Consider the following 19334-nt stretch of genomic DNA (forward strand, 5'->3'; position numbering starts at 1 on the left):
ATCTTTTGATTCTCAGCAGCAACATTCTAAGTTTCCACAAATTTCCAAAAATAAAATTTTTTCACACCTTTTTTCAACAGGATGAAGCTTCTGGTGTCTATGCCTCCCTCGCTGGCCACAGTGCAATTATATGAAAAATGTAGATTGTGCTCATTAACATTTTCAATTCTCAGTATTTTTGAAGCATGCCATTTGCCTTCTGAAGTCCTGTAAGAGCGGGAAGTGATTTAGTAACTGGCTCTTTTCATTGCCAGCGACATCATGCATCAGGGAAGGGTTCATATGTGCAAAGAGTCAAAGGCAGCAGCGGTGTTATTCCATGGACTCTTGCCTTTCTGGTGGGTACCCTTAAAGCACGGGCCACAATGAACTTGCCCCTCCTCTGGGGAGCATCAGGGCCCACAGAGCAAGCCCTCCTGCGACTATATGGGGCATGGTGCTGGGAACTGCCAGGAAGTAACATGCCTGGAAGGTAATGATGCTAAACTGGAAATACAAGAAGACGTTCACTGTCAGTTATTGTTGCCCATTTCTCCTCTCCTAACTCCTCAGTGCTCCTCCCTTGGCGAGGTCTCTGCCGACTGGAACAAGGCTGCAAATATCCAGCATACATGCAGATTCATATTGAGTTTGTGCAATCTTACAGATCAATTCTATTTTTTTCAGCATTTAAAAAAAAACTGTTATTTAACATCTCTCAGACACTCACAAGCACATGAGAAACAGCATTTAAACTGCTCAAATAGTGCCAGAAAATGACTTAAGACAATCACTGACAGCAAGCTCTCTCTCCTCTTAGAGGATTCAAGTTCTCCTCTTGTCGATGCAAGGCAAATGCCTGTGACACCTGCTCCCTGCCTTGGGCAGGCTCTGAAAGCCCTGCGTCACCCAGTGCTTGGTGTAGTCATTCACCTGCCACCCCTCACAGCAGGTGTCTCTAGCACCTAGAGCATGCTACCACTGTAGCCTCCAATTGCTTCATATACATTTTAGAACATAATTCTGTACAGAAGTCCACAATCCAGAATCATCAGCTACCTACCTAACACCAGTGAAAACTCCAGAAGGAAGGCACAGAGGGCCCCTGAGAAGCCAAGATATTAAAAACTTTGTGCATACAAGTATAAAGAAAGACCGCCTCACTCTCTCAGCTTAGCTAAGCTCCATTTCTAATAAGTTTGGTGAGCTGATCTTTTATCCCTCCAAAGACGAGACCACCAGAAGAGATCATGCAGAACTCCAGCAGAGGATGGATGCTGAGGGTAAGATATGATGGCAGGAGAGCTGCACGATGCAGGTGAACCAATATTCACGGAGCAACCAATCCAAAGCCTGTTCCTGGGCAAGGGGATAGGCTTAGCACTGGAAGGAACTTGTAGACAAGTGTCAGCAAAAATTGAGAGCTGCAGCATACTGATGAAGAATTTTTTTAAGTGTAAAAACCACAAAAAACTCAGTTCAGCTAAGATGACAGACACCATAGGATCACTCTTCACTAGAACCTGAATGTAGCAGCACATTATTAATTACAGTAATGACCCAAAGTCATTCAGAAGCATTTGAATGACCACAGGCTTAGCACTCTTTGTTTTAGTAAGTCTGGCTATTCCTAAATGGAAGAATATAGGGGAAATATTAATATTCATGTTACTTGGAAGTTTTTGCACCAATGCTGTCTCCTAGATATTTATATCTAACCATTGCCCTGTTTGTTTTTTCTACTTGTTCTTATTGTGTTTCTGATTCTCATTAATGGACCATTACAGGAAAATGCCACAATAATTACCGTGCTCAATGTCAGTCTATCACCAATGAATGTCACGGGGCAGGTGAGTGCAACTTTAATTAGTATTTCCTTGAGATATAACTTACACCTGACAATCTCTGGAGACTTTTCCACACTTAATAGACTCCTCAATGCTCACCTTTAAGAAAGATAATCACTACAATGCATCTTCAGAAAAGGAGCTGCAAACTATTTCTGAAGAACAGGAGGCAGTACCTGTGTCAGGGCCTCTCAGGCCTACCCAAGACCTTCCCAGAGCACACACAAAACTGCCTTCAAAGGCTACCTCCTTCTTTGTGATTTTCAGTATTTCTCAAGCTTCTCATAATGAATTGTGTTCAACCATCAGAAAAAGAAAACTGCTTGTGTAAGTAAAGTACAGGATGTAGATCTGGAGAGTGAGTGGTAGATGGCCTGCCTTTGACCTTGGCTGCATGCAGGGAAAAGTACTGAGTGTGACCCTGTGACCTCCTATGGGTCTCACTGGGCCTTGCAGGCAATATAGCGAGGCATGCCTTCTGCACACGCTTTCTATCCCAGGTTCCTAACTTGGGCCTTCTCCGGCACAAAGTAAAAATAAAGCACTTAACACAATTTCAAAATCCAAAAAAGCATGGCCTGAGTAACTAACTACTCTTTTATAAGATGCTTAAGAAAAATCCCCTCATCAGCTCTGACTGAATGAAAGCTACTTCTATAAAGTGATGCCAAAAAGGCTCACTGACCTTCTTTCTAGATCTTCTTTTAGGTCTCAGCAATAAATTTCTGCATAATCTATCAACTTGGAATATGGGAAATATAATTATAAAGTATTTAAATTATAATTATAATTTAAACATATCCTAATATTTTATCAGCCATTTGGGAGTCTGGTAATTTTATATCACCTATGTATGATACAATATGATTTTTATATATCAAGGAATAGATACCACATATACTTACTTAATTCTTGTTCCTTCCTCTTCATGTACATTAGGATCACTTCCATTTGCTCTCCAGAAGTTCCAATAAACTACATCCTTTTCATTCAGCAAAGCAGAGCAGTTGAGCTGTACATCTTTTCCTAGGCAAAAGTTGACAACCAATGCTATGATTTTAAAAACTAAGATTTCCTAAAGGTTTAAAATCAATATAGCCAATATATGTCAATATATGTTAACCTAATATAAACAGCTAATATAGTGCTATCTTTCAGAAAGGAAAGAGATATGCCTTATTTTATATTTTTAAAAATTTATAAAGCAGAGAAATTAGGTAACAGTTAAAAGCCACCACCAAAATATGATTAGCTTCTCTCCAAATGTCTGTTTAAATCAATTATTATAACTTAAGGTAGCCAGTGGACTTTCTTGTCAACATGCAATTTAGTAGGTGGTATCAGACCAACATTCCCATGGCAACTTCTAGAAAAACAAAATTGATCAATCTTAAACAAATAAAATTAGCTAAAAATCAAAGACATCAAAGTGCAGAGCAAACAAAGAGAAGCAGTGGAAATCAAAGTGTAATGAGGAAATAACTCATCCAAGGTGACTGAGATGGCCAGCCATTTTATTCCTTGAAGGAATTTGCTTTGATTTGTACAGTACAGCAAGAATCTTGTAGAGAAAAGAGAGTCCACTGGATGAGTCCATGTGAGAGCCATGTAGGCTTGCAGGTAAGGGTTTGGGTATCATAAGAGGCTGCAAAGGCTTAGTGATTTCTCCTGCAGTCTCCTGGTATTTAGGGGAGTAAGTGCTGCTAGAGGAAAAGGCCTGCAACAAACACATGACTGAAGCTCCCTCAGCTATGAGACAGGAAAGGCAGATTGAATTTAACTAAGCTGCATCCTAGCTACCACCTAGCTCAGTTCCTGATTGGATTGAGATTATCAACCACTCAGGTCATGAGCCTAATGGAAAATAGGCAGATAATGTAAGGGAAAAGTAATACAAACTTCATGTGCCTTGGTTGTTTTAGATACACAAAGATCAGCAACCTTAAAAAGAATAAAGAGACGGGCAAAGAGGCAAAAAATGGGTCAATAATCATAGAAAAAATAGATAATAGAAGCAGGCCCACAGATGACCCAGAAGCTTGGTTTAGCAGATAAAGAGTTTGAAATAACTGTTATAAATAGGTTAAAGAAAATAGAGGAAAAAATGGGCAAGTGGATAATATGCAATTTATGTGAGACACATTTTATGTATAAAGACAAAGAAATGTTAAAAGTAAAAGGATGTAAAAAAGATAAAACATGCCAATCACAAACAAACAAAAACCTGATATGTCTATGTATTATCAGAGAGCAGGCATTGAAGAAGGAAGTATTATGGCAGATAAAGAGAGACCTTTCATAATGATAAAGTGCCAATTCAACATCAATTTGTATATGCTCATAAAATAACCTCAGCATATATAAAGCAAAAATTGACACAACCAAAGGATATATAGAGAAACTGATCATCATAATTGGAGATATTAACCACTCTCTCCACAACAGATGGAGAAAGCACAAAAAAATTAAGGATATAGATGCTTTACACAATACAATCAAACAACTTCACCTAATTGATGTTTACAGAATGATATAACCTAAAGAATGCACATTTGTTCCAAATGCACTTGAAACATTCATCAAGATATACCACATTCTGGTCCTTAAGCAACTTATTACAAATTCCAAAAGATGGAAATGACATAGTGTATAATCTTGGACAGTAATAAAGCTAAAATAGACATCAAAAATAGGAAAATCACTAGAAAATACTCCAAATATCTTGAAATTAAGAAACAAATAATCCACAGATGAAAGAAGAACTCACAAAGGAAATTTTAAGTAATTTTTTGAACTGAATACCAAGGAAAATATGGCATACCAACATTTGTAGGAAACTGCAATTAGAGGGAAATTTAGAGCTTAAAATGCACATACTACAAGAGAGGATAACTGAAATTAATTATTTAACTCTCCATGGTGACAAGTGAAAAATGAGGTGCAAATTAAGCCCAAAAATAGAAGAAAAAAATAGTAAGTGTAAGCTCATAAATCAACAAAAATAGAAAGCAGACAAACCACAAATACAAATGAGAAAGTATCCAAGCTATATGGGAGTGTGTGGTCCTATGAATGACTGCAATCAGCTGTGTCCAAAAGGTGTGGGCTTTGGAAACAATCAACAGAAACTTTGATCCCAGCTCTGCTACTTTCCGCTGGTTTAACTTTAGACAAATTACTTAACCTTCCTGAGCTTCAGTCATTTAATCTGTAAAATGGGAATAACGCTCCTCACAGTTAGAGGATTTAATGCAATAATATATTTCAATCTCCTAACCAAATAACTGGGATAGCATATGTGGCTTTCTTCTTTTCCTTTTTGAGAGAAATTACTCAACTAGACATGGTGATTCATTAAGACCTGTCTAGACAAATCCTAAATGTGCAATCAAGTCAGTCCATCAATTCAGAGTGAATCCATTAATCAAATATGCAAACCACCCAATAAATTGGAATCATTTTTCCAGACTTCTCACTGGGTTTTCACATTTAAAAATGGCAATAGAAACTATTAGCAAAAGCCACACACGATGACTAAACCCCAGTGTACAAACCACAGACAGTACCACAATTTTTGGAATAGACTGTTCATTTTAATCAATTTCAAAATGGCAATTTAAAAATTGCTGCATTTTTAATGTTCTTCACTAAATATGGAATGTGGCTTGCACACATTGATCAATAATGAATCAGTTTTAGACTTAGAAGACTGGCATAGGCCCCTATTCATAAATGCAGAATACATATACGTCAAAATATACCTAATTCCACTTTAACATAAGTAAGCTTTGGTCCAAGAAGAACTGGATTTATATTACTGCGATCTAAAGTGAAAAAAGAAAAATATGTTAGTGATGTGTGGAGTTTCTCTAAGACAAACATTAGTTGTAATATGCTTGATCACATGACAAAGATTCCTATCATCATCACTTTACATTTACTATAGTCGTAATTTTTATTAAATAATGACTGTAGCTAATATTGTTTGCTGTTTCACTTTCCATCAACTCAAAGCTCACACGGCCGGAGAAAGCACTTTGCATTTGGTATACCCACAATTCAAGTCTGTGACTTCTGCTCACTGCAGCTAAAAGCCAGAAAAGGCGCTCATCCTGGGAGAGAGCCAAATGACAGGGCTTAGAGGATGCACACTTACTGGAAAGTGCCTTCATTTCCTCTGGCGGCCGCCTCAGCTTCTCACATTGGGTGTACAGTCAAGACTTGTGGGGAAGGCAAGATCCTGAACCTCCTGTCGCAGGACACTGTGGGAGTGCCCTGTCAATTCTGTGCCCTGGACGCCACAGTTGCCTCACCCTAGTCCGGTCCCTGCCCAGGAGTCCACACTTGTAGGCTCAGTTCTACTTTGGTTCCTGAGGGACTTATAGCCTGACTGGAGGCATGTAAATATTCTCCACCTCAGTCTCACCTAATAATGCGTAGGTCAATGATCCCCCAGCAGCCTCCCAGTGGACACCATCCAGCCCGGGGTGGCTAATGTCTGCAGAACACCAAGGGCCACCGCGGTCATGCATTTTCACTCTTACTAGTCAGGTTGTCATCACTTCTATGATTGGCATTGGTGCCCTTCTTCAGGACCTACACTGTCCCGGCCAGGACATCTGGTGCTTCTGGGGCATGTGTATGTCATGAGAAGTCCCATGGGGCTTGCAGGTGCTCAGCAGGCAGAAGGCCTGACCCTGAGCTCTCTCAGAAAGTGTGGGGCAACACAGCGAAGAGCAGGAAAGGGAGCAGAGGAATGTGTGGGCCAGAACCAGGGAATGAAACTGGTGCGGTGAAACCTGGTTCTCACCCGGGCAGGCAGGAGGACCTGGGATGCCTCCAGAGAACCAACTCGGAGGGCTCAGGGTATTGAGATCATGAGTTGAGTCAAGGACCAAGGGTCAGGAGGTGGTTCTGTATAATAGGGAAAATGGCTGACTATCTTTCTCTGGAGCCACCTTTTTTCTCAGAAACTTTGGTGGGAGTCCTGGAAAAGGTGGTAGAAAGGACATCTTTAAGAAAGGACGCTACTACTAAAACCTAAAGAGAACCCACAGCAGCACCAGGTTTGTACAACTGGTGCAATTTGAGGGGTACAGTGCTATTTAAGGGAACAGAAGGAAAAAAAACCCTTGGCATCTGCCCCTCACACCCCTAGTCTAGCCATGAAGTTAATACCACAGTATCAAATGGCACAGAGGTTGACAGCAGCACCAGATGTCACCAGATCAGCCAGACCATGAGATGAAGAAAATGGCAGATGCCAGATGGGCATGGAGAGGACTGTAATTCGAGGAAGTGGTGCTCACCCCTTGGTACCTGAGGGACCGGCACCCATGCTATGGGTGAGCTGTATCAAAGCCACAACAAAGGGAAGGTGGGGGCTCTCTCCCCCAGTGCTCTGCATGGTGGCAAACTTCACCAAAGCCAAAGGAAAATGGCCAGGATGGGTCTGAGTCTGCATGTCTTGCTGAATGAGGCACAGCTGAAGGAACTGTGGCTGTCTCAACAATTCACTCAACAGACTAGTCATAAGCAGCTACTGTGGGCCAAGGGCCAGCCATAAGTATGGAAGAGGCAGCGGGGAGAGGAGGATCATGTCAACCCCTTCTTCTTTCCAGGAGCTTCCCCATCAGTAGAGCTCTCCATGACCTCCGCACTGTTCCAGCGCCCCCCACACACCCGCCTGCCGTGTCCTCAGGCAGCCCTGCGAGGGATGAACCATGTCTGGCCCATTTTACTAGTGAGGAGTCTGAAGAAGAGAGAAACTAAGTAATTTAACTCATCCAAGGTCACCAGCTTACAGGGCTGCTGTGAGGATTATGTGAGATGATACATTTAAAGTACTTGGTACAATTCTCGGCTTGTAGTTGGTGCTCTTTGGATAATGGAGATTCTTATTGCTCCTTCCAAGAAGAAAGAAAGAGGAGCTGATGGCCAGAAAGCAAAGGTGGATCAGGGGAAGGTGCTGGAGGTGGGAGTGTCAAGGGACCAGAGATTTATGAGATTAAAGAACACAAAGCTGACTCTTGAACAATGTAGGGGTAAGTGGGGGGTGAGCTGACCCCTGGAAATTGAAAATCCGTGTATAACTTTTAACTCCCCCCAAACTTAACTCATAATAGCCTACTGTTAACTGGAACCCTTCCAGTAACATAGATAATCAATTAATATGTATCTTATGTGCATATTATATACTGTATTTGTACCATAACATAAGCTTAAAGTAAGTTAAAACATGTACATGCTTTGTTCAAATTGTTGTGAATGTCCAAGACATTTCCCAATATATTTTTTGAAAAAATCGAGTGTAAGTGGACCTGTGCAGTTCAAGCCCTGGTTGCTCAAGGGTTATCAGTATCTAGGAAAGTAACACTGAAGCACTTAAGGTAGGTATATAGCACTTAAGATATTTGAGTTTAAGAATTTAGTTATGGGATTCCCAGGGTGCAGGCTGTGGCAGGAAGAATAAAGTTACCCTCCCAGAAAATTTGTTCCCATCCTAATTTTCAGATCCTGGGAATATTACACCTTACATGGTGAAAGGGACTATGCAGTGTGATTATATTTAGGATTATCAGGTGAAGGGCATGTCCTGGATTATCAGGAGGGCCCAACATAATCAAAAGGGTCCTCAGGTGAGGAGGTGAGACAGAAGGAAGCAAGGGTTATAGAGAAATTTGAAAATGCCTTGCTGTTGCCTTTGAGGATTGAGGAGGTGGCACAAGCCAAGGATGCAGCTGGCCTCTCGAAGCTCGAAAAGCCAGGAAACCTGTTCTCCTCTAGAACTGCCAGAAGGAACACAGTCTTGCTAAGACCTTAATTTTAGCGCAGTGAAACTATGTTGGACTTCTAGTCTCCAAATACACTCATATTGTTGGAAGATACTGAGCTTGTGGTAATTTGTACATTAGCAACACATGGAGCCCAGCTAGATGAGTGGTGGTTGAAATGAACAGAAAGATGTCCCTAAAGCAAAAGATTTCTAGTAAATGTGAGCCCACAGTATTGTTGAATGAGTCATCACAGGAGCTAGACACTTTCCCGGATGATGGAACACAACATCCAGTGTGCATAAGCTGCCTATCTTCAAATATTCAAAAGAGCTGCTGTTTGCGGAAGGGACCAGACAATCTGTGGGGCTGCTGACGGAAAGCACAAACCAGTGAGTGGGGGGCTTCAAGGGAGTTCTAATTGGACTTAAGAGGAAAAAGTTTTCTCAACAATCAAATATTAAAACCTAAACCAAGCTGCTACACAACTGGGTTATTTTCATGGTAGTTCCCAAGAAGGGAGTGACTGATCAGTTAGTGGCTATCCCATTCAAAAGATACCATCACAACTGAGGTTGAATTAAATTACATCTAAAGTCACTGTCCCCTAAAATTCCAGGCTTCCATTTTTCTGTTTTATGACATCTGGGCTCATGATAAACCAGACTAACACAATCTTCCCCCAAGTGCTCAGCCCTTTCCATCTCTACGCCTATGATCCTTACACGCTCTCATCCAAGCGCCTGTCTCCACTGGGTCCACCAGCCCACCCATCAGGCTCACCCTCTGAGACCCCGCTGGGACAGAGCGCTCTGCATCCATCCTTCCTCTGCACCCTGAACACCTCACAGACAACACCAGTGTCATATGCTATGGGGTCCTCAGGTGGCTTATCACCTCTCCTGACTATAATCACCTTCCTCAAGAATAGTAAGTTGCTCCATTTTTGCATTTCCCTGCTTGCCCTTCCTTCCCCAGTGCTCAGTACAGTTTACTGAATATAGACAACCTCAATAAGCATCTATTGAGTGAAAACATATGTGTTACAACAAAAGATTCCACAATTTACTCCAATACCCAATAAGGCAGTTGACTCATGGGAGGTTCACCTATATAAACTTTCCTTTATTACCCAAAATAATCTTTTGCATGGTGAACCGATGCCAAAATGATTTTGACCCTTATGTTTGAAATGGTAATGTGATCACAACTCCAATTAAGTTGCCTCTGGCTTCCTGTACTGCTTTAGAAGAAAAGATTCCATTATACTAAGATACATTGGTTTCTTCTAATTCTAAAATTTCTCTTACCTTTAATTACTGTTATTTTGAAGGTTTTGGTGACATTAAATAGTTTTCCATTATGAGGAAGGAAGAACACACAGGTGTAATATCCCTGATCTCTAAACTCAGCATTTTTCTTTAAAAATGGGTCTTTGTTGTTTTCTATCTTTTCACAGTTCTGTTTAAAGAGAAAAGACAAAGCAAGTTCAATATTCTTAAGTAAAAGCAGTATCATGTTACAATAATTCAAACTTTTAAAAGATGTTTACAGAAAAAGAGAAACAATGGAAACTAGCAGTTTCTGAGTAAATGTCCAATGAATGGCACTACTTTTACTGAATGATAAACTGCAGTCCCATTACTGTGATTATCATTACTATTAATACCTGCTGAGAAAGAGACTATAAGGGGCTTGGTAGCTTCTCCTGTAATATTTTTTCAGTATCTTTCTTTTACACCTAAAAAGAGGGAGGCCAAGAGGAAGAGGGAGAAAACCACAACAACAAAAAATCCCTGCAGCAGTCCAAACTTTCCACAAAAGTCCGTTTCAGAACACTTTTAGTCTAATTCCATGTACTCAGGACCACACATCCTGGGGTGGGTAGAGGAGGTGGAAGCAGGTTTACCCCAAGAACTACCCACCCCCAGGATGTCCTGCACCAGAAAACAGTGGGCTGGTTAGAAATGCAGCAGGAGCATTCGAATCTACAGCCACACGAACATGTCTATCACAGATTTCCATCTATGTTAAGGGAATTCATAGTAACAAAAAGGCCATCTGAAGCAATCTAAGAACCAGGGGGAATATGGGAACTACCTTGATACCTTGACCACATGACACTGTTACTGCAGATACCAGACCTGGGGAACCTCCTGCCAACAGACTTGTTTCTCAAAGCTTCCAAAGCCGGGGGGCAACTGGGCTTAGACTGGGCTTGTGCACCCCTCATTGTGTACTCACATCAGTAAAATGCTTCTGTCCACACCAGTTTCTATAAACCCAAATTGATTCTTTTCCAAGGCATATTAAAATATCAAAGATTCTTCATTTTTACTTCCAATCAGTTGTTTACTGGTTTAGCTTCCTTGTGCCCCTCCCCTCGGGTAGATCACCATCTGTAAACAGGCTGAATGTACTTAAACCCTGTGGTCAAGTGTCTAGCTAAAAAATCCTCAATGCGTCTATTTTCTAAATTTAAATATCTGCACCTTGGGTTTTCTTAAAATCTGATACACTGAGCCTCACAAATCTATGTGAACTGTAAAATATTTGAACATATGACAGGAAACAGAGTCAAGTCAACTCAGGACTGACTCAGACATTTAGAGAACATTTTGGATAAGAGCACTCCTTGAAAAGTCACAAGTAAACAGTGTTAAGGTGTAAGGTACAAACTCAAGCTTCTAGGAAATCATCGGCAGTCACTTCAACAGACCACCTCTTCTCACAGCTCTGCAGTTTCCATTACAAAGTCACATTTTTCAGGCTTGCTCTTCTATAGAAATAATATAATGTGTGTTGTATGTGTGCATCTATGTGTATATATTATGTGTGTTTCTGTGTATGTACTCTCCATGGTATTATCTAAAAGAACTCCTATTACTCAACAAGAAAAAGATACACCAACTAAAGAAAATAGACAATCCACAAAGACAAGTGGTAAACGGACTTAAGAGGATTTATGCAATGCATCAGAATGTAGAATCACCATGATGTACACCAGAAACTAATAGATAATTATATGTCTTTGTACTCCAATAAAAAATAATCTAAGATGTGAAAAATATTTTTAAATATTTAATTTTTTGTTAAATAACAACTGGAGGAAAAAGACTAACAGTTATAGAAATCTTGCATGTCAAAATTTAAACATTCTAATGGCATTACTTCCCAGTGTGGTAGCACTGTGAGAAGAGTTTTAAACTGGCATAGCTCCTTGAAAAGGAGTTTGATAATGTAGATCAAAAGCCATAAACATGCTCACAGCCTTTGATTCAATAATTCTACCTTTAGGGGTTTGGTTCAAGGATAAAGTCACATATACTCAAAGACTTATGGGAATGATATTTATTTTAACCTTATAAATAATAGTGAGAAGTAGGAAATTAACAAATGTCCAGTAATAGGGAGTTAGATAAGGTACAAGTATATACACAATGGAATCCCATGTTTGAGAGAATGTTTAAAGATGTGGGGGGATAATCACAACATAATTTTTAGTGGATAAAGAAAAATATAATCTGTTAAAGAATTTCACTTTTTACAAGTAGATGTTTACAGACACACACACACAAAAATAATCCCCAAAGTCTCTAGGGTTTACATAGAAAAAAAATCCCAGTGTGGGATTTTGAATGACTTCTCCTATTTTCATTATTAATTTCTCCATCTTCCAGTTTTAAAAAGTGAACTCAGATAGTCAGAAAAAAAATACATACAAAACAATTTTTTAGGTATATATGGCAGAAGAAAATGAAAATCCTTCACCTAGCATTCCTAAAAAATTAACTTGTTGAAAGAGAAGGAGAATGAAGAAAGGGCAGGGGAGAGGAAGCCTTTACTGTTGACTGAATACTGCATGCGGGACAGGCACTGTGAAGCATGTGTTACATGCAGGAGTTCATTACAGCAATCCTGAGAGGACACCTCACCCATTCAGGCCAGCTGAGCTGGGTGGGGTCACACAGATTGCGTGTCCCAAGACCAACGTGCTTCACAGCCAAAAGTCCCTCATTTTGGAATTTCATCCTTTCTATTAATTCTTAAGTTAATATATTTTAAAAGTGTTACCTTATACAGTGATGTTCTGTTGACCACTTTTTGATAGTAATTATGTTCACAGAAAACCTGCAAGGATTTTTTAACTTCCACAGTTTTACTAATTATTTGTTTTTCAGTAAAACAGCTGTCTTTACTTCTTCCAATGACATTTAATGTCCAATCATAAGAATAATTTCTATGAAATAAAGATGTAGAGATAGTGTATAATTAGTACACAGATTTTGCAAACACCACCTTTTACTAGTGAATCAAATGAATTTTTTCCCTTATTTTTGTATAAAGAGATCTGTTCATTGATGTCCAAACTCTGCTGTTCCTCTCTTTGGTTCAACAGCAAGAAATGTAACAACTGTCATGGGATAGGGCTAGCGGGTAGTGAAAGACAAACCTGAGTATTCCTAAAGACACACACACACACACACACACACACACACACACAAAACCTACTGCAGCCTATATATTATAGCTGTCAGGACAGAAATGTTTAAAATTTCAATGATCCTTGTAGATGAACAAGTTCAGAGATGTTAACCCAGGTTGGGAGGGGGTTGGTAATTTCATGACAACTATAAACAAATTCCTGAACTTGTTTTCTGAAAGTCTGTATACACGCATTGGACTTTATATTTCTCTAGGTAGCTTATTCCATGCATCTTCTCTTACTATTGAGTGCACCAACACTCACTCTGATACACCCTCAGTGCAACCATATTAGCACTCTCAGTGCCTTACAGCAAAAGCTATTTTGAATAGATTTTTTTGTTGTTCCTTGTGATTAGAAATTAGCAAACTAGAAGAGGAATTAAACTTAAGAGTGTTTTTAAAAGGGGACTGTATAAAAGAAATTCTTTGCAATCTGATGTATGCTCTATGTGATACATAGATCCATAGAGTAAAGACAGACCCCATGGAAGCTACAAAGACTCACCTAAATCAGTACACACACACACACCCCTCTGTAGCAAACACAGGCTACTGCTTCCCAGTTTCACTATATTTGAACAAGTCTGTATCTGCAATACTCTCATGTGTGCAAAACAACCTCCTCTGTGCAGACTCCCATTTATTTCCAAAACTACGATCAAGGCTGCTTCCCACCATCTCTTCAGCTCCAAAGTCCTCCTTCAAAGTCTTCCACTGCAGAGGCTTTGAGCCCACTTGTTTTCTGCCCCCTGCTGTCCTCCATCCTCTCCCTGATCCCTCCCTGCCTCCTTGACATCCTATCTCTCATGATTTCATCTTCTCTTCCTGGCCCAGGCTCCACCCTCCTCATCAGAAAGACAGCTAATGCCACTGTCCCTCCCTGAAGTCTCCAATGACATTCATAGATGACTGTTGTCCCCTCCTTTTGCTCTTTTTGCCCTGCCCAGAATACTCTGTTCATTTAATTCATACCTTTAATCAATCAGGATTAGGGAGCTGTTCCTTTTTCTCTACCCTATTTGTGAGTATTTTTTCTACTTCAATGTTAAAAGACCCATTTGTGACCCATTTCTGGAATCATCTTTCTTAAAAGGTCACATAAAATTCATTGGTTAAAAAAAAAAGTTTTAAATTTCCTCTGGGAGTTCCTATGCATACAAACAAAATAAAATGACCCCCCCTTTTTTTTTGCAAAACCACACCCGTTAATATCAAGGTTTCATTGTTGTACCTCACAGCCACTCTCAAGGGCACTGTAGATAACTATCAGAATGAGGCGCTCATAGAAGAGACCTGCTCCATCTGACAGCACTCCAGCCCCACTCGCCTGGCCCTGAGCTGTTTCCTCAACTCTCAGTTCAACCTAATTCTTTATAGAAACACACACACACACACACACACACACACACACACACACACACGCATAAGTCTGTGCACAACAAAACACCATGTCAGCAATGTTCCACTAACAGTCCATTGCAGAGAAGTGTCTGGTCCCAGGCACCCCTCCCCCGTAACACCAAATATAGTGTAAAGAGAACCAAGCTCAGTAATAAGTCACTGACAATTTCAGTTGGCAGCTCCCATGTCACAGAACATAGGATTCTCAATCAGGAGTATCGTGGCAGACGCTAGGGTCCTGTCATGAAAGAGCTGTGCAAAGCCCATGCTATGCTCCCCTTTCTCGCTGCCCTGGCTAGAGGTTTGTGACTGGCTGCCAAACACACATATCCGTCACCGGCACCGCCAGCTGGCTCTCAACAAACTCCTAAAAATTGGACTAGCATGGGCCTACACCAATTCCAACACCTCCCCCCAGCCCCGAGTATACCCCTCAGGAAGCTGATCCTGCCCCCCTTCACCATATGTTCATGACAGTACAGAGCCCCGGCCATGGATGTCACTTGACCAGCAGCTCTAGATACAGGAACAGCTGAATTTTAAAATGAATTGCATTCAATCTTCACTTATTTCTGGCAAGCATTCCCTAAAAGTAAATAATATTAAGGTAATTTCCTTTCTTTAAGATCACTAAGAAAATAAAACAGGGGCAGTATTTAAGTTTTCAATAAGGAAGTGTTTATTGCACATGTAAGAAGAGTAGGAGAGAGAAAAACGCATGGATTATCTGACCTTTCCTATGACGAGATACTTAATTTGCTGAATGAAGTCCAAGAGTGCTATGAAATATACTAACACAGAGAGGAGGCGTACTCACCCCATTTGGAAAGTGTAACGTCCACTGTCATCCAACTCAACTGGCCAAAACTCCAAAACATAACCATGCAAAGTAATTCTGGGTGAGCTGCTTGAGCCTAGCTCAACCTTCCCACGTGATCCATTGGTTTTGTACCATTTTATGGAGTCTGTTTCGTTCTCATGCTCAGACGTAGGTGGGCAGTATTGCAGGTAGAAAGGTTCCCCTTCAGCAGCCGTAATGTGAGGACGTGAAGTACAAGTCTCCTCTAAAGAGCAGCAAAGTAAGGGGGAAAAAACAAAACCAGAATAACAATGGGGATTTTTGTTCTTTCTTAGTACCTTAGTGAAGAAGCTGCATTACTAAGGGAGTCCTGAGAAACCTCAGTGTCTCAGTCCTGAAGGGCCTTTATTTTGGGGCCATTCATCCCCACACTAATGCACTTGGAGAACACAAATAAAGACATGTATGAAGAGAAGCTTCTAGCAGCTTCTCCCACACAGAAAGGTACCAGAGCTTAACCTGCCATGGTTAGAAAACAGATACACACACGTAGTACAATCTTTTCAAAGAAAATATTACACATGAGAACTTCCGCAGAAGGAAAACCACAGAAGTCACAGAGTTGCCACACCTACCCCAGCACATCCCTGGCTGAGGAGTCTCCAGGAAGCAAACAGGAAACCTAGAGACCCAGAACTTGTCACGGGCAGCATCAGAAGGCTCACCTATCTTGCTCCCCACCCGTCTGCCTAAGCGTTTCCAGATCAGATGTGGGGTTGGGTGAAGGTGCGCCTATGTACCTTGGAGTGCGTGTAAATCCCTGACATCTCTAGGTCACCAGGAGGTAGTCAAGAGTCGAAGAAGACAATTTCACTCCAGATCTGGGTATCTGTCCCTTCCCCTCTTTGAGCTCTCTCTCTCCCTCCCTCTTTCTCAACTAACCCAGATACTCTGGTTTTGGGAATTAATCTCATCCTTTCAGTCACAGAAGGTCATTGTTCCTCTCCTTTTGCACTTCTGATAGGTCACAGTCAGCATTGCTGGACCTTTGCCATATCCTGTCCTCCAGTCACTTTAGGGGCCATTGAAATGCATTTTGAGAAGGCGAATCCTTAAATCTAGTAGTGCATTTCCCCGAGGGCATGGAGCAAAGGCTTTCACTAGAGTTACAGTTTCTTTTAATTCAGTGTTGTTAACCAGAATGTAAAGGGCAAGTGGCTCAAAGGGTAGAAGAATCCTCTGAAAATATGGATGTCAAATCTACCTCAAAGCACAGGAGATAATGAGCATCAACCTTGTGTTTGATGATTGCTGAATCTACTTAAATTCCTCTACTCCGTGGAGGGCATGATATGAGTGTCCAATGTAGGTGTTAGATTTAACTGACTCCCCAAAGGATGGTAGGTCATCAGCACCTTAATTTATTTTCCTGGTCTAGAGATTTTATACACATACAACAAAGGGTACAAATCATACAACATGTGCTCTTTTGTGCCTGGATCTTCTGTACATCATTGTGTCTGTGATAGGCATCCATCCACATAGCTGCATGCAGCAGTGACTTGTTCTTTTTGTTTATAATTACAAAGCACCCGACTGTGCTAGTATTTGATGATTTTTTATCCATTCTACTGGGTGTTGAACATTTGGGTTATTTCTGGTTTAATCCAGTCTTTAAAAAGCTTCTATAAACACCCTTGCCTGTGTTGTGATGGACGTGTGCACCTCTTCCTCTTTGTGAGTGGTTATCCTTTGAGGAAACCTAACCTGGAACACATAACGTCCAGGGGTGGAGGGCTGACTTCAGGTATCTAACCAGGCTTCATTGATTAGAAACGATTTCTGACTGGAGAAATGAGCGGCATTCAAGGTGTAGGGATGGCCCAGAAGCATTCTCATTCTTACATGAACAGAACATAAGGATCAGCTGGGTCAAGAACTTATCCTCTTTGGAATGAGCTCCGTGTTTGGAATTGATTTGGTATATGGACAATAAAAGGATGTTGTCATCTAACTTCAAAGAAGTTAAATGAATCCTCCACATAGAATTTGTCCTGTCTCCCTGGAGTGAACCCTTCATGCAGGGTTCAAATACCTGAAAGGACAGAGAGCTGGGGAATTGGCAGCCTTACAGAACAAGCTGTACCCTTTTCATGGTAACCTGGGAGCGAGGTTGTTGATGCGCGTCTGATAGTGAGGGACCCGTGAGGCCACCTTCTGGCACTCTGCTTTCCTGCTCAGCAGTTTCTGGAAGATCATTCCATGTCCAGCAGAGTGGAACCACTTCCTTGCTGTAATACCTGGGAAGTACTGCATGTGTGGATCTCAACAGAACATGGATCCACTTAAGCAAATGTACCCCAATATTGGGACTGAATAATTTGAAAGCATCAATACCTTAACTCTGCTAGTTCTTTAGCAGTAGTTATCAAAGTAGGGGAAATGGGTTCATGTGCGTCCCTCTCGAGATAATACATTAAGACAAACCAATATGCTTTCACTTTCTCCTCCAAAGCCTAAAGAGAACCTTGCTAATAAATCATGGAACTCTTCTCCAAAGAATCCCAATAAGGCCTCAGAATTCATTTCAATAAAACCCTCCAAGTCATCATCCCTCATAAATTAAAACTGTCCTTTGATACCTGCTATAAAACCAACCGTCTTCCCTAGGTTAAGCAGACTCATTCTTATATATTCCATCTAAGTAGTATTTTCTTTAAGACCTGTAAAGTATTCCTACTCACTTTCTTCAGTATTTAAATATTGAGATGATTTTTGTCTTCATTTGAGGAAGAAAATAATACGTGTAACACTTTCTAAAAATCAATCATAAGACAGCCATGACTTTTCTGGTGTCAAATAACATAATGCAGGTTTTCATCTCAGGTAAATATAATTTATCAAGTCCTTACATCCTGCCCTCAGGCTAGATAGCTAAATCTTGTCCTCCTCAGCAAACCCAGATGATTCTTTGCTTGATCCCATTCCTGTGAATCTTTTATTCTCTACACCAGGGACACCAAATGGTTGACAGCTTTCTAAAGTAAAATTTTTAATCACAAATTTTAATAAATTCAGCCTCTTCGGTAGCCACTTCCACATACAAAAAGGAAAACCTTGATATTCCCTTCAGATTACCAATGAAGTATGTTTATGAAAGATCATAATTACTCACCTGAGGTGTTTATAAACATAAGTATCAAAAGTGTCAAGGGCAGCCCTCTGTGGTGCATGGTTTCTCTGGAAAACAGCATAAGACAGGGTCAGCCAAAACTTTCTTATGAAAGAGGTTGAAAAAAAAATCTTCCAGCACACAGACTTTTAAAAAATCAGTCCAGTAAATTTTCATATCCCTTAATATAGTCACCAATTGTTTTCAGAATGTTCAGCCAGGTAGAATTAATAAAATTTCAAGGCAATGAATTTTAGCCCCCAAAAGAAATTCCCTGTGATGCAATTCTCTAATACAACCTTTTGTATTTCAGGCCTGCTCTACTAAATCTTACCTCTAAGGTCAAAGTCAAGGGCAAGAGTATTTCCAGAAAAGCTACAATCCTGTAAGTAGACAGTCTGTGCCATCCTGAGACATGTATGGCAGATCTGCCCAAGTAGAAGTGTGTGTGTGTGTGTGTGTGTGTGTGTGTGTGTGTGTGTGTGTGTGTGTATGTGTGTGTGTGCGCGCGCGCGCGCACTTCTTTCTTTTATCACACCAAAATGCTCATCATGAGGGCATAAATATTAAATTCCTTGCAGTGTGGAAATTTGGAGGTTCTTTCAGTGTTATGTTTGATATTGGTATCATTATGTTTTGCCTTTTCATAATTTTGGAATTTCTTTCTTCTTCCCTTTCTTCCTTTCTTTTAAATGTTTTCAATTCCTAAAGTAATATATGCCCATTATAGGACATTTATAAAACAAAGATCAAAAAGAAAACAAATCTCAATGTGCATAATGCTTCGGCATGTTTCTTACAGCTTTTCTAAATATTTTCAAATAATTAAGATGACATTTAAATAATTTTGGATCCTGGAATTTTAAATATCTATC

The 19334-nt window shown here is 40.4% G+C and overlaps 1 protein-coding gene across 5 annotated transcripts in view; it reads right to left on the reverse strand.

Annotated features, from left to right (window-relative positions):
- Nucleotides 1-19334, reverse strand: part of IL18R1 (interleukin 18 receptor 1) — a 36885-nt gene that overhangs the window by 11190 nt on the left and 6361 nt on the right. For all 5 annotated transcript variants that reach the window (XM_037020043.2, XM_073239135.1, XM_037020044.2 and 2 more), the window contains 7 exons: nucleotides 18463-18527; nucleotides 15306-15552; nucleotides 12674-12839; nucleotides 9910-10060; nucleotides 5588-5650; nucleotides 2732-2852; nucleotides 68-207 (listed from right to left, as the gene is read on the reverse strand). In XM_037020043.2, coding sequence (XP_036875938.2) covers nucleotides 68-207; nucleotides 2732-2852; nucleotides 5588-5650; nucleotides 9910-10060; nucleotides 12674-12839; nucleotides 15306-15552; nucleotides 18463-18520 — 946 coding nt within the window. In that variant the 5' untranslated portion in view covers nucleotides 18521-18527. The remainder of the gene's footprint in view (nucleotides 1-67; nucleotides 208-2731; nucleotides 2853-5587; nucleotides 5651-9909; nucleotides 10061-12673; nucleotides 12840-15305; nucleotides 15553-18462; nucleotides 18528-19334) is intronic.

Source organism: Manis javanica, chromosome 1 (assembly GCF_040802235.1).
Source record: "Manis javanica isolate MJ-LG chromosome 1, MJ_LKY, whole genome shotgun sequence".
Taxonomy (NCBI): Eukaryota; Metazoa; Chordata; class Mammalia; order Pholidota; family Manidae; genus Manis; species Manis javanica.